This window comes from Bos grunniens, chromosome 26, assembly GCF_055505025.1.
Source record: "Bos grunniens cultivar Pamir isolate PY7600 chromosome 26, Bosgru_T2T1.0, whole genome shotgun sequence".
Classification (NCBI taxonomy): Eukaryota; Metazoa; Chordata; class Mammalia; order Artiodactyla; family Bovidae; genus Bos; species Bos grunniens.
The window spans coordinates 14,159,496-14,175,305 of NC_141190.1; the positions used below are offsets into that span (position 1 = coordinate 14,159,496).

The following is a 15,810-nucleotide window of genomic DNA, read 5'->3' on the forward strand; positions in this document are numbered from 1 at the left end:
TTCCATTTTGGGGATTTTAGCCATTTATATCGTATTGTTTGAATTTGCAGTTCCCTAATGATGTAGATATTAAATGTCTTTTCATATGCTTATTAGCAGTCATATCTTCTTTGCTAAGATGTCATAATTGGTAATGTCTTTTGATCATTTTTTCCCTATTGTTGAGTTCTAAATGTTCTATCTTTTGGATAACAGTTCTTTATCAGGAATATCTTTTGCAAATATTTTTATCCCAGTCTGTAGTGTATCTTTTCATTCTCTTGACCTTTCTTGTTTTTTAATGTAGTCATTTACATCTATAAATTTCTCTAAGCAATATTTGGATTTCTTCTTTGACCTGCTGATTATTTAGGAGTGTGTGGTTTAATTTTAACATATTTGTAAATTTCCCAAATGCCGTTCTTTTATTGATTCTAATTTAATTCCATTGTGATCAAAGAACATACTTTGATATCTGTTCTTTTAAATGATTAAGGCTTGTTTTATGTTCTAGCAAGCTTTATCCTGGCAAATATTCCATGTACACTTAAGAAGAAGTGTATTCTGTTGGTGGTTGTGGTAGAGTGTGATATAAACATCTAGTTGACTCATAAATTTTTGAAATCTTCTGTTTCCTTGTTGATCTTTTACCTATTCATCATTAAAAGTGAGCTATTAAAGTCTAAGCTATTGTTGAATTGTCTGTTTCTCCAGTTCTGTCCATTTTTATTTTATTTTACACTCTATTGGTAGGTGCATAAATATTCCTAATTTGTTATGTTTTTCTGATGGACTCTCCCTTTTACTTATAAAATGTCCTTCTTTGTTTCTAGTAACAATTTTTGTCTTAAAGTTGATTTCAACTGATATCAGTGTGGCCACTTCCACTCTTTTATGTAAATTCTTAGATTACTGTCAATTTAATTTTTATTACAGCTTTGTTTTCTATTTCTGTATTTTATTGTTCTCAACTAAGCATTAATTCAAACTTCTGTGTAAAGTTGAAGATAACTAACAATACCCTCAAAAACTGGTTGTCAAATGTTAGGTGGCCTGTAAAGCTTAAAAGGAAAAGATATTCTTTAGGGATGATAGGAATGATTCCTGGGAGAAAACTTTCCTAGAGTATCTAGCAAATAAAATTAATAGTTATTACTATTTTATTTTATAATGTTTTCTTTTAATAATATTAACAGTGATATCAGTAGCTGTCACTTGCTAACAGACCCTGACTATTTGCCAGGCACTATGCTGATTGTATTAGCTCTCACAGTAGATATTGTCCTTATTCTACAGTTAAGGAAACAGACTTAGCATATTTTTTTAACGGAAGTGCATGGGTTTCTGGCACGTAAGGAGCCAGGATTTTAAATTGCTGAATTTTATGTTACTTGGAGTCAGTGAGTCAGTTATCAGGCCTTATATGGATAAGTAGTAGTTTCATATACCATAACAATAGACAGACTGGGAATTTGCATTAATTTGAGATAATGTTAATAAATTACATTTTGTATATGTAAACAAAGATTTTCTGTGATTTGATGCTATTGGAATCAAAGTATGTATTTTCCTTCCAGATAATACCTTTACATGGACCAAGATTCAAAGTAGGATATTTAATGAAAAGTCTTTTTACCATGTCCACCAACCACAATGCCACGTAAATTTCCTTCCTTGGCGGCAACCGCTGTTATGGGTCTCTGATGTTCCATTCCAAAGTGCTTCTCTTTTTCTTTCTTATCCTTTCTTCCCCTTCCTTCTCATTTCTCGTTCTCTCCCTTGTCTTTCTCTTTCTCTCACCATCCCATGCCTGCCTTCTTTTCCCCTTCCTCCCTAAACATACACACACACACACACACACACACGCACACAATCTATAAACATTAGGGTAGAATTAAAGAAACAAAAGCGATAGAGAAATATTCAGTGACTGGCAACTATGAAAACCATTTACATTCCTAGGTCTGAAGGTATAAGGCAGGGGATCTGTTAACAGAACTTGACAAGAGCTTTGGCTGCTCAACAGGACCTGTGCTGTTAGAGAAAGGCAGGCTGCATACAACCAAGGTGCCAGGGTGGGGAAATTGCCTTAACACTTTCACCACACTCTAATTTCCTAGCCATTCCACTCATTGTTTGAACACATGAGAAAGAAGTGGGCAAGGTTACCTAAAGGATGCAGTTTGTTTGGTCAGCTTCCCAATATACAAAGCAGGGTGGAGAAAGAGGAGGAGTAAACTTGGAGAGGCAAACAGAATATGGAGCACATGATTACATGGAGCACAACAGGCTTTAGACTAGTATACTATACGTCATGTTCTATGCTTGCTTTTTTTTTCTTAGCAATATATGGTAGATATTAGTGTATTAAGAGCTTTTATATTAGTGTTTAAAGAGCTTTTATATTAGTATATAAAGAGCTTTCTTTCTCTTTGTAGTTGTATAGTATTGTTACATAGATGTATGATTATATAACGAGGCTCCTAACGATGGACATACAGACTTTGTTGTATAATCTTTTACTACGACAAAAAGTGCTGTCATAAACAGCTGTGTAAAATAATTTTACATGTGCAAATATTTCTGTAAAATAACTTACTAGAGTGGAATAGCTGTAAGTCAAAGAGTATGTGCAGTTATAACATTAATAGATACCATCAAACTGGCTTTTGTAGAGATTATGTCTATTTAATCTTCCCAACAGTATATTGGAATGCCTGCTTTTTCATTGCCTTTGCCAACATGCTGCTATCAATATACAGAATTAATTATATCTGCTGCCTTAGCATTTATCAAAACTCAGCAGAATGTTCACTCGGGTATTTTTTTAATGATGAAATTTCATTTGCTGAGAAAGAATATATCATAAATACATATGAGGAATAATGACTAATAAACTGTCATTCATTTACCTATCCCTCAGGTTTAGAAATAAAATACCCTGGTGATTTCAACTTTTTATCATTAAGGACTGTTTTGTCTATAAGAATTTTTTTGTCTTATATATAATATAGATATGATAATATAGTTGCCCCTTGGTATCCATAGGAGGTTGGTTCCAGGACCCCTGCAGAAACCAAAATCGATGGGTGCTCAAGTCCCTTTTTAAAAAATGGCATGCTATGCTATGCTAAGTCACTTCAGTCGTGTCCTACTCTGTGCGACCCCATAGACGGCAGCCCACCAGGCTCCCCCGTCCCTGGGATTCTCCAGGCAAGAACACTGGAGTGGGTGCCATTTCCTACTCCAATGCATGAAAGTGAAAAGTGAAAGTGAAGTCACTTAGTCACGTCGGACTCTTAGCGACCCCATGGACTGCAGCCTACCAGGCTCCTCTGCCCATGGATTTTCCAGGCAAGAGCACTGGAGTGGGGAAAAATGGCATAGTATTTATATACAATTGATGTACATTCTACTATATTCTTTAGATCATCTCTAGATTACTCAAAATATCTAATACAAAATAAATGGTAAGTAAATAGTTGCCATTGTGCAGCAAATTTGAGTTTTGATTTGGGGAATTTTTTGCCCCAGATATTTTCCATGTGCAGATGGTTGAATACACAGATGCAGAACCCTTGGATATGGAGGGCCAACTCTAGAATGAAAATATAGTTACACCAGCTTTTTTAAAATTGATTTGTTGTTACTTTAGGACAATTTTTGATTTACAGAAAAGTTGCAAAGATAGTATGGAGAGCTTGCATATATACCATATGTAGTTTTCCTCTGTTATTAATACTTTATGTATTATGGTACATTTGTTATTCTGTTCAGTTCAGTCTCTCAGTCCGACTCTTTGTGACGCCATGAATCACAGCTCGCCAGGCCTCCCTGTCCATCACCAACTCCCAGAGTCTACTCAAACTCATCTCCATAGAGTCGGTGATGCCATCCAGCCATCTCATCCTCTGTCATCCCCTTCTCCTCCTGCCCCCAATCCCTCCCAGCATCAGAGTCTTTTCCAATGAGTCAGCTGTTCACATGAGGTGGCCAAAGTACTGGAGTTTCAGCTTTAGCATCATTCCTTCCAAAGAACACCCAGGACTGATCTCCTTTAGGATGGACTGGTTGGATCTCCTTGCAGTCCAAGGGACTCTCAAGAGTCTTCTCCAACATCACAGTTCAAAAGCATCAATTCTTCGGCGCTCAGCTTTCTTCACAGTCCAACTCTCACATCCATACATGACCACTGGAAAAACCATAGCCTTGACTAGACGGATCTTTGTTGGCAAAGTAATGTCTCTGCTTTTTAATATGCTATCTAATTGGTCATAACTCTCCTTCCAAGGAGTAAGCATCTTTTAATTTCATGGCTGCAATGACCATCTGCAGTGATTTTGTTATTAGGTTGGTACAAATGTAATTGTGGTTTAAAACTGTGAATTTTAAATCATTATAACTAGATTCAAACACATCTTTATTAATCAAAATAGGAGCCATTACAATCAACACATTTTTGCCAGTAAGAAACGTTTATTTCTGTAGTGTCCAACCACTGAGCTGGTCGTCACCAGCTATCATTGTTGTAAAATCCATTTTTCATCACGTTACAACCTAATTGAGAAAAGGCTTGTTGTTGTTGCATAGAATAAGAGAAGATGACTCTTCAGAACAATTTTTTTTTTTTAATTTTCAGTCAGCTCATGAGGCACCCACTTACTGAGCTTTTTCTCCTTTCCAGTTTGCTTCAAATACCGAACGACTGTAGAGTGGTCACCATTGAGTTCTTCGGCAACTTCTCGTGTAGTTTTAAGAGGCTCAGCTTCAGTGATGCTCTCAGTTGGTCATTGTCAACTTCTGATGGCTGGCCACTACACTCTTCATCTTCAAGGCTCTCGATCTCTCTTTTTGAACCACCACTGCACTGTACATTCTTTAGCAGTTCCTGGGCCAAATGTGTTGATGTTGGGAGTGGTCTCTGCTGGTTTACAACCCATTTTGAACTCAAATAAGAAAATCGCTTGAATTTGCTTTTTGTCTAACATTATTTCCATAGTCTAAAATAAACATACACAGCAAGTAATAAGTCATTAGCAAGAAAAACAAAGTGAGATATGCACATTAAAATGATGTATAATATAACCACATTTATATAAGAATGTATTCTAATATCAAATGGCAAAGTTCAACAGTGCAAAACTGCAGCTACTTTTGCACCAACCTAATAAAATTAATGCACCAGTACTGCTATTACTATTAACTGAAGCCCATACTTTATTCAGGTTTTCTTAATTTTTCCCTAATGTCTGTATTCTGTTCCAGGATCCTGTTCAGGAAATTACATTACATTTAATCATGTCTCCTTAATGCTCCTCTTGACTGTAACCGTTTCTCAGACTTTCCTTGTTTTTGGTGACCTTGACAGTTTTGAGGAATACTGATTACATGTTTTATATAATATCCCAGTCAGGATCTATCTCATGTTTTTCCATCATCTACTGGGGTTATGATATGACTTTTAGGGTACAAGACCACAGAGATGAAGTACCATTTTCATCATGTTACCTGGCACTTACTATCAATGTTACCTATCACCTGTGATACTGACCTTGATCATCTCAGTAAGGTTGTGTTTGTCAGGTTTATTCACTGAAAAGTTACTGTTTTTCCCGCTCTCATGCCAGTTTTTTGTTTTGTTTTTTTTATGTTGTTGCATTTGCTTATCTTCTCTCATCCTTTTATTTTCAACTCTTCTGAATTCTTTTTTACACTTACTGTGATACTCATATAGTTGGATTTTTACTACCAAATTTAATGCATTCTATTTCTCGTTTTTTCTCTTTTCCCCTTTAGTTGATCATCATCTGGATTGAAATGGTTTTTCCTCTCATACTAAATTTTCCCCTGTACCTGTTATTAAGTTTTATGTCTTACTTTCCTTGTAAGTGACTATCTTTGAAAAGTCTTAGCTTTGTCTCTTCAAATATTGCTTCTCCCCCATTCTCTCTGTTCTCATATTCTAGAACTCTGATGAGAGTTCTGTTAGACATTTTATTTTTCATGTCTCTTCTGTGTTTTTCATCTTTTGGTCTCTGTTGTAGCATTATAATTTCTTCGTAACAGTTACCCTTTTCTCAGATTCTTTCTTGAGCAGTGTCTGATCGGGGGGAGGTGCGGTTCCCACTATAAGTTCTAATTGTTTCTTAAATGTACCTGATCATTTTTTTAATAGTCTCTCACTTCTTGTTCCTTTAGAATTATTTGTTATTTTATTATTTTTTTATGATCAGATTGATAGTTCCATTATTTAGCCTTTGGTAGCCTGATTTGTTTTCTTCTGGCTCTGATCCCATGATGCTTTATTTCTCTTAAGAGGGAACTGTATATTTGTAGGCTATGCATATCCTGAAGGTGAAGAAACTCTAGACTGATTTGCATTTGCTGTTGGTAGATGCCAAGGGATGTTGCTAATATGGGATCACTTTAATATGAGTTTGGGTTTTCTCCCATAGCACAGACAGATTTCTAACCTGAAATCAGCATGCTAATTGACTATGTTTACAAATTCTTAGAAGAAACTCTCCTCCTCGTTGTACTTTCCATCTTTTGAAAATAAGACAAAGTTTTCTTTGTTGGCTCATTTTATTGTCCTGTGGATTTTTTTTCTAGCTTATTACCCTTTCTTCAGGGTTTATATAACCCTTTTGAGGGTTTGAGGGTAAACTCTGGCTTTGTATGGACCCAAGACATAGTGTGACTTGTAAAACTGAGTATTTTACCTTTCCTTATAATTTTTTCATTGAATAAAAAGATCATCTGTCATCAAGAATTTCCCATTTGGGGGTTTTGTTATTACCCATACCAAGAATATGTCAGTAATATATTGCTTTATTCCTTGCATTTCTTATATACTGGTTAGATCTCATTGATGGGATTGCTGTGATTTTTTTTTTTTTTCCAAGAATATTTCATAGATGTTTCTGTGTACTTCTTTTATATCACAACATGAGGTACATATGTGTAGTTGTCTTTCAAAGAGGAAACTTTATAACTGATACTTCCAAAATACAAAGGATCTTAACACATTATTAACCGGGGGATTTTTACAGAAACTAATGCCTGTGACCAATGGTTTGTTATGTAAGTAAATATAGAAACATCTCTGGTCAATAACCTTCAGGTAACAAGACATATTAATACATCTCTGGTCAATAATGTGTTAAGAAAGTACTGTGAGCAGCTGTATGCCAACAAATTGGATAAACTAAAAGTAAAGATAAATTCCTAGAACCACAAAACGTACAAAAAATGAATCATGAAAAATAAAAAATGTGAACAGACCAATAAAAAGTAAGGAGATTATAAAGCTCCCAACAAAGAAAAGACCAGGACTAGATGGTTTCACTGATGAATTCTTTACAGAAGAATTAGTACCAATCCTTCTCAAACTCTTTAAAATTAAAGAGGAGGGATTCCCAAACTCATTTTATGAAGCCAGCATTACCCTGATACCAAAGCCAGATACAGACACTTTAAGAAAACTACAAGCCAATATCCTTGATCAATACAGATGTAAAAATTCACAACAAAATATTAACAAACCAAATTCAACAGCATTTTGAAAGATCGTACACCATGATCAAGTGGGATTTATCCCTGAGGTGTAAGGATGTTTCAGTATCTGCATATCAATCAGTGTGGTATACCACATTAATAGAATGAAAGATAAAATCTTTGTATCTCAGTGGATGCAGAAAAGTATTTGACAGAATCCAACATCCTTTCATGATAAAAACTCCCAACAAATTGGGTATAAAAGGGTGGAAAGTGAAAGTGAAGTCGCTCAGTCGTGTCTGACTCGTTGTGACCCCCATGGACTGTAGCCTGCCAGTCTGCTCTGTCCATGGGATTTTCCAGGCAAGAATACTGGAGTGGATTGCCATTTCCTTCTCCAGGAGATCTTCCCGACCCAGGGATTGAACTCAGGTCTTCTGCATTGTAGGCAGACGCTTTACCATCTGAGCCACCAGGGAAGTAGAAGGGTGTACCTCAACATAATAAAAGCTGTATTTGACAAACCCACAGCTAATATCATACGCAACATACCCACTAATATCAGGATCAAGAAGGGTGTCTGTGCTCACCACTTCTATTTAACATAATACTAGAAGTCCTACCCAGAACAGTTAGTCAAGAAAAAGAAATAAAGACATCTGAATTGAAAAGAAAGAAGTAAGCCCACTTGCTGCAGCTGCTGAAGCCCGTGCACCACAGAAGAAGCCACTGCAATGAGAAGCCTGTGCACTGCGACTAGAGAGTAGCCCCACTCGCCGCAGCTGCAGAAAAGCCCACACGGCAGTGAAGACCCAGCACAGCCAAAGATGATTTAAAATTTTTGTTGTAAGTCTCCATTTCAAAAAATAAAGAAGACACAAATGAGTGGGAAGCTATCTCTTGTTCATGGATTGGAACAATTAATACTGTTAAAATGTCCATACTACCCAAAGCCATCTGTATTGTCAATGTAATCCCTTCAGGTTCAAGGGCATTTTTCACAGAAGTAGAGAAATTAATCCTAAAACTGTATGGAAATTCAAAAGATCGTAAATAGCCAAAGCAGTCCTGAGAAAGAAGAACAGAGCAGGTGGCATCATATTTACTGATTTAAACTTTATTACAAAGCTATTGTAAAGCAACATGGTAACTCAAAATGGATTAGAGATTCAATTTCTTTTTTTGTCTTCACTGGCTCTTCACTGCAGCATGTGGACTTACTTGCTCCATGGCATTGTAGGATCTTAGTTCCCCAACCAGGGATCAAACCCATGTCCCCTGCATTGGAAGATGGATTCTTAACCTCTGGACCACCAGGGAAGTTCCTAGAGATTTAAATTTAAGACCAGAAAGTGTGAAAGTTCAAGAATAAAACATCAGAAAGTTTCCTTGACATTGGTCTTGGCAATTATTTTTTTGAATAATTGGATATCCACTATATCATTATAATTATTTGTTGGATAATTATTTTTTGGATTTTTTCTTCATAAGCAACAAACAAAAATAAAGCAAATTGGACTATATCAAACAGATTTCTCCACAGCAAAAAGAAACAGCAAAATAAAAAGATAAACCATGGAATGAGAAAATATTTGTAAACAATCCTAAAGCATCTATCTGATAGGGGATTACTATCCAAAATATATAAGAAATTCATAGAACTCAATGTATGTATGTGTGCATGGTTAGTCACGTCTGACTCTTTGCAACCCTTTGGACTGTAGTCCACCAGGTTCCTCTGTCCATGAGGTTTTTCAGGCAAGAATACTGGATTGGATTGCTACTTCCCCTTCCAGGGGACATTCCCAACCCAGGGATTGAACCCGCATCTCATACATTACAGGCAGATTTTTTACCCTCTGAGCCATCAGGGAAGCCCCCATACAACTCAACATCCAAAAACAAAACCCACATACAATCTGATTTAAAAATGGATGAAGATCTTGAAAATTTTCCGTATAAGACACACAAATGGTCAACTGATGTATGAAAAGATACTCAGCATTACTAATCATCAGGGAAATGAAATGTGAGTGTTGCTTCATGCCTGTGAGAATGACTTAACAAAAAGACAACAAATGTTAACAAGGTTGTGGAGAAAAGGACAGTGTGTGCACTGTTTGCGGGAATATAAATTGGTACAGCCACTATGGAAAACTATGGAGATTACTAAAAAATATATATTCTTTTAACTATCATGTGATCCAGCAATCCCACTTCTGAGTATGTATCTGAAGGAATTAAATCACTGTGTGGAAGAGATAACCTACACCCCCACATTCACTGCAGCATTCTTCACAATAGCCAAGATATGGAAGCAGCCTAAAAGTCCATCAACAGATGGTGAAGAAAACGTGTGTGTGTGTATGCAGTAGAATATTCAGCCATTTAAGAAAAAAAAGGAAATGCTGCTTTTGCAACAACATGGCTGGATCTTAAGGTCATTGTGTTAAGCAAAATAAGTCAGAGAAAGAAAATACTATATGTTCTCACTCAGATGTGGACTCTAAAATACCCAAATTCAGATAGAATTGTTGGGACTGGTGGTTGGGAAATAATGGGAGATATGGTCAAGGGGTACAAATTTCCATTTAAAAGCTGAATCATGGCAACCCACTCCAGTGTTCTTGCCTGGAGAATCCCAGGGACGGGGGAGCCTGGTGGGCTGCCGTCTCTGGGGTCACACAGAGTCGGATATGACTGAAGCGATTTAGCAGCAGCAGCAGCAGCAGCCCTTCCTTACAAGAAATGCTGAAGAGAAGTCTTCATGCTGAAAGGATGATAATTAGTAACATGAAAACATATGACCATATATTTTCAACAGATTGCTAAAGTAAATATGTAGTCAAATTCAGAATGCTCTAATATTGTAACATGGTAGAGTGTTAAATACTTAACTCTATGCTATGCTATGCTAAGTTGCTTCAGTCGTGTCTGACTCTGTGTGACCCCATAGACGGCAGCCCACCAGGCTCCCCCGTCCCTGGTATAAAGTGTAAAAGACAATTCCTAAATAAATACACAATATTTAAAAAGATAAACTGTAACATCAAAAACATAAAAGGGGAGTAAAGGATAGAGTTTTGTATGCAATCAAAGTTAAGCTGTTACCAGCATAAGATAGACTGTAACATTTATATTTTATGTAAGCCTCATGGTAACCATGTAGTAGAAACCTAAACTGGATTCACAAAAGATAAGAAGAAGACAATCAAAGCATACCAATACAGAAAACCATTCATTTACAAAGGAAGGCAGCAAGAGCAGAAGAAAGGAACATAGCAACTACAGAACAACCAGGAAACAACTGATAAGATGGCATATATAAGTTCTTAACCTATTAATGACCTCTTTTTCACACGGTCAGCCTTTCAGATCTAAATATTATTATTATTATACTTATTTTGTGCTGTGCTGTGCTGTGCTGTATGTGGGATCTTAGTTCCCTGACCAGGGATCAAACCCCTGCTGGACTGCCAGGGAAGTCCCTCAGATACAAATATTAGACCAGCTATAAACATCTATTGAACTTCAGCTATGTGCTTAGAACTGAGAAGAGACCTGGACATAGGGCTTAGAGCAAGCACTGGAGTAGCTAATAACTTTAATTTGTGGTTGAAATTTTTAAAGAGAATACTTTCTCGGAATATGCTAGTGACCTAACAAAAGTAAATGCCAATAGAACTAACCAATGGTTTATTTTTCTAAGATGAGTATTTAAAAACTAAGAGGCAGTAGAGAAACCTAAATGAATACATAACTCACCTGATTTATTTTTAACATATTTAGTTGCTAAAATTAAAATGTCATCTGGACTATTTTACCCAAGAACTTAGCCCAGAAAAAAAAATAAAAGCTGAATCAGTTCTAAGGATCAATGTATGGTATGGTGACATAATTTATTATATATGTTATATATTTATTATATATGTCATATATTTATTATATATGACATTTATTATATAAATGAAGGTTAAGAGAGTAGATCATAAGTGTTACCACCGCAAAAATGTTAATTATGCAAGAGGATTGAGGTTTTAACTAACCTTATTGTGGTAATCATTTCTCAACATATATTATCAAAGTGTTGCATTCTAAACCTTCAACTTGTATATGTTATGTGTCAGTAATATCTCAGTAAAGCTGGAAAAAATGTGTAGTTGTCTTTTTTTTTTTTGATAAGACTGATCAGTGGACACAGGTGTTATCACCTGATCCATCCAGTAGTGTTCCCTGTCAGCTTCCACCTACTGGTTTTAGCATTGACTGATAATTTTTTCATTCACTGCCTCTAGATCTATTATTTCATTAGATGGTACAGAAGAATGATATTGTAATTCTCGTTTTTTGTGTGTTTGTTAGCTGAGAATACTTATTAAAGATGAACTGAGAAAGGATTGCTAAGTCAGAGTGTGAACCGCACATAGACTTTGCTGGATATTACCCAATTCCCCTCGATAGGAACGGTACCATTTTACATGGACCAGCAATGGGTGAGTCTACCTGTTCACCTAGAGCTCTGCCAATAGATTGGCTAATGTTTTAGTTTGTCAGTATAATCTATTAGATAAGGAAAGTTTTATTTCACAGTTTTAACTTAACATTTCTTTATGAATGAGGTGGCTAAACCATTGGAAAGCAAAAAAGAATGCTTTTGAAACAGGGTACTAAATATACATTAAATATATTTTCCTCAAATTTAAAGAAGTTTTTCATGGCTTCAATTTAATGAGAATTTTACATTTTTAATGTTTTTCTAAGCTATCAGTTACTCTCTAAGAATAGTCTGTACTGTTTCCTCTAACCACACAGCCCTCTATTAATAAATCCAAGCCATTTACACCTGACTGCTCTCATAAAATATATTGTTGTCTTATTGCATTACTTGAAAACCAGTTTAGACTTAAGAATTCAAGTACTTTCTTCATATAAATATAATTAAGAGTTTCTGGTAATATTTACACTTGGCTATTAGAGAAGTGTTTATTTTTACTTTGCTTTATATCTAAACTCCTATGGATGATCAAAATGACAGAATTTAAAAACCAAAATCCTACTCCATAATGATTCAGTCTTTGAGTACCTTCTAGTTTTAAAGTTTGTAGTTAGCTGTCTCATTACATCTTCTTTGGCCCTCATTCATATACCCTCTTATGAAGCAGATGACTAGTATACCTTCAAAGTAAGGATTTCTTGTATTTATTGCTGGACCACTTCTAGTCTTGTTCCCTAAGATTTAAATATAAATTTGTTTTAATAAGTATCTTCCAACAGGATAAACCTTTTTGGATGTACCCTCTGTATAAATACAGGTAGCTAAGTATAGGTCCAAAACACAATTACAGAATCTTAACATTTTTTTGACATAATTACTAATTATAGTCTAGTGTCTTCTCTTTCTCCATTCCCAGATTTCTTGGCTCCATGAATTAATTTCCCTCTTCCTCCTTGTCCTAGACCTTTAGGCAAAAAAGATCTGTCCTTTATTTCTTACCTAAGATTTTCCTGAAACAGTCTATTTTTATACCAGAGCCTTATTCCATAAATTTTTCCTCAAACATCTGTCTTGGATTATACCTCTATTCCAGAGTTCTGTTATACTTAGTATGCCATTTTTGAAAGAACTAATACCTGACATTATTACAGTGTAACATTATGTCCTGTATTGAGTTTTATATGCATTAATTTTTCAGAAAAACTCTGAAGTAGATATTATTTTCATTATCATTACATATGTAGAAATTAAGGTCCAGAGATAGCATTTTGTCATACTTCACACAGTAGACCTACTGAATCCACACCCAACTTGTTCTTTTGCCTCCTAAGGAGCCTACTGTGAGTTTCTCATATAAAGGGGAAAAGAAAATGAAACAGTAATGTCAGGTTGACCTTCCTTGGGGTATGATTACCTGAATTTTATGATAACCTTTTGTTATTCTCTAGAAAGTAGTTTTTCTTATTAATAAAACTATATTCCCATCATGGATAATTTTTAAAATATATGTATGTTTAAAGAAGAAAAAAGAATATGTAATAGTTCCTTGGCACATATGCAGTGTGTGCATAATTAATATTACCATCTGTTTTTATGTATTAATGATAATTGGTAGTGGTCTTTCTTTTATCATGACTTAACTTTTTCAACTTTTAAGTTTGAAATTCAAAGAATAATCCTTCAGGCATGGTTTCTCCTGAAAGCAGACCAAACATTTTTTCTCTAATTAGGTTTAATATTTATCATTTTTAACTCATCTCTCTTTTATGTTAAGCTGCTTTAATATAGAGATAAAGACTGATGCTTTCTCTCTTTTTTTATACTTACTTTGGATACAAAATCTTGTGGATTCTATTCTGGCTTATTCTGACTTTAAATATTCTTAGTTTTCCTAAAAGATTGTATTCATTTTAGCATGTCTCTCACCAGAGGCTTCCTACCTGTTGTGTCATGTTTTCAAAGATCTGGCCAACTTTCTATCAGTTAACTCTTGATAGCATACTAGCTTTTTAAAAAATATATAAACCCTTTGAATACAATCTTTTATCTCTAGTTAGAAGGTCTTTTAACATAGACTTTTCATATCAAAGACTTCAAGGTCAAGATTCACTTCTGTTGATTACTAAATACATACATACATACAAAACTCTTTGTATCCTTATCCTCTCTATAATCTTAAAATTTTGTTGACATGTATCTGTATAGTTTGTATGATACTATCTTAAATTTTTCAGTTTTCTATTAAGTTTTCTAGTTGTTTAATGTGTATTTATTGTTTGTCCCTAACTAGATTGTAGCTCCTTGGAGGCAGAGGCTAGTATATTAAATTTTGTTTACGTTTTAATGCATAGTAAAATTCTATGTGTACAATAGGTGCTTAATAAGTACTTAGTAGTTGACTTTATAGCCCTCATATATTCTATGGGCTATTCTATTCTAATGAGGAAAAATTGAAGCTTTCCCTTGGCACAAACTACGTACTTTGAACTACTTTGATGGTCTTTAGTTACTTTTCTTGGTCATACACTATATATATTCACACACACCTATACACACACACACACTGAGACATGGTACTCATCTCCTTTGACTCTGAATCTTTTATTCAGTGTTGCTTATTTTGAGGGATTTGGGGTCAATTATTATTAGTTTGGTTCAATAAATAATTGTCCAAAACATAACCCTTCTGTTTACAATCTAATGACTAACTTCTTGTTATTAGGCAAAGTAACTTACAGCCTGAGTTTGCAGGATGTTTGTTTTTACATTAAAAAAATAGTAACAGCTCACCCTACAAGCAGAGCAATTAAAGATGAAACTTACATAAGCTTGTCTGAGGCTCTTAGACCTAGCCTCTGGTCTGTTAGTGTTGGAAACAGATGAACACTAGAGAAAGAGTTATAGCTCTTTACTATTCCATCAAAATTCCCACGTATTTTAACTCTTAGTTGAATTGGTGGTTGTGATATTAAGTTGTTTCTTAACAATGGATAGAGTCAAATACTTGCCACAGAGTGCTGCAGCTAGCCTCCTGTGCCATTGCATTCTAGTGCCCTGTAGAAACAGGCCAAAGTGCCCTGATGTACTGCCAAGTACCATGTGCTGAAGATAGCTGGAGCTTAGGGAGTCCCTGAGAGTGCTACCAGTCATCATTAAAGAGCATTTTTTAAGCACCTATCTGTACATGGTTCTATCCTAGGCACTGTACAAAACGAGTTAAACAGACATGGCCCCTGCCCCCTGGGAGTTTTCAATCTAAGATGATGCTGACATGGACAGACATAAAGGATACTGAGACAACTGAACAAACATTGAACGAGAACATAAAGTACTAACACTATGCACAAGCAAAGGGGTAAGTGCACTTGTGGGGTAGTGTGTAAAGGCAGCTTCATGAAACATGACCAGGGCAGGGTAGAGCAGTCAGTCCACTTCTATCAGGTGAGCTTAGTTTTCATTGGGAAGTTGGATTTTCACACAGATTTAATCAAAGCAGGGGCAGTAATTCCGGAAATAGTGTGCAAGGAAAGAAGTTTAGAACTATATTGTTAAGACTCCTGGTGGCCTCCAAAATCTGCAATTCTGGATACTTCTGAACCTGAGAGTGGGGTTGATAATTTGGCTTAGCATTGGCATTTGAGTTGGATCTGGATCAAAGCTAATTCTCTGCAATCTCTCTTATAAATTTGGCTACTTAATAGAAACCTTGGAGTTCATGGAAGCTGTTCCCTTCTCAGGAGCTTATAAAAGGTTACCTTGTGAAGCATTAAATTATGTTTTGTGTTAGGAACTTTAGCACTCTGGCAGCTTTTAGAAATCATTTTTCAAGAATTGGTCAG

The 15,810-nt window shown here is 35.5% G+C and overlaps 2 protein-coding genes across 5 annotated transcripts in view; one reads left to right on the forward strand and one right to left on the reverse strand.

The window, feature by feature from the left end:
- Window positions 1-15,810, reverse strand: part of CPEB3 (cytoplasmic polyadenylation element binding protein 3) — a 348,047-nt gene that overhangs the window by 290,526 nt on the left and 41,711 nt on the right. The gene's annotated exons all lie outside the window — the stretch shown is intronic.
- The window catches only part of MARCHF5 (membrane associated ring-CH-type finger 5), a 53,188-nt gene that overhangs the window by 24,627 nt on the left and 12,751 nt on the right, over window positions 1-15,810 (forward strand). Inside the window, exons 1-2 of one of the 3 annotated variants that reach the window (XM_086378592.1) lie at window positions 11,839-11,969; window positions 15,171-15,326. The exons of 1 other annotated variant lie outside the window; for it this stretch is intronic. In XM_086378592.1, the coding sequence (XP_086234718.1) occupies window positions 15,311-15,326 (16 nt within the window). In that variant the 5' untranslated portion in view covers window positions 11,839-11,969; window positions 15,171-15,310. Of the gene's footprint in view, window positions 1-11,838; window positions 11,970-15,170; window positions 15,327-15,810 lie in introns of those variants that run through there. One more of the 3 variants, XM_086378591.1, reaches the window with a different exon arrangement.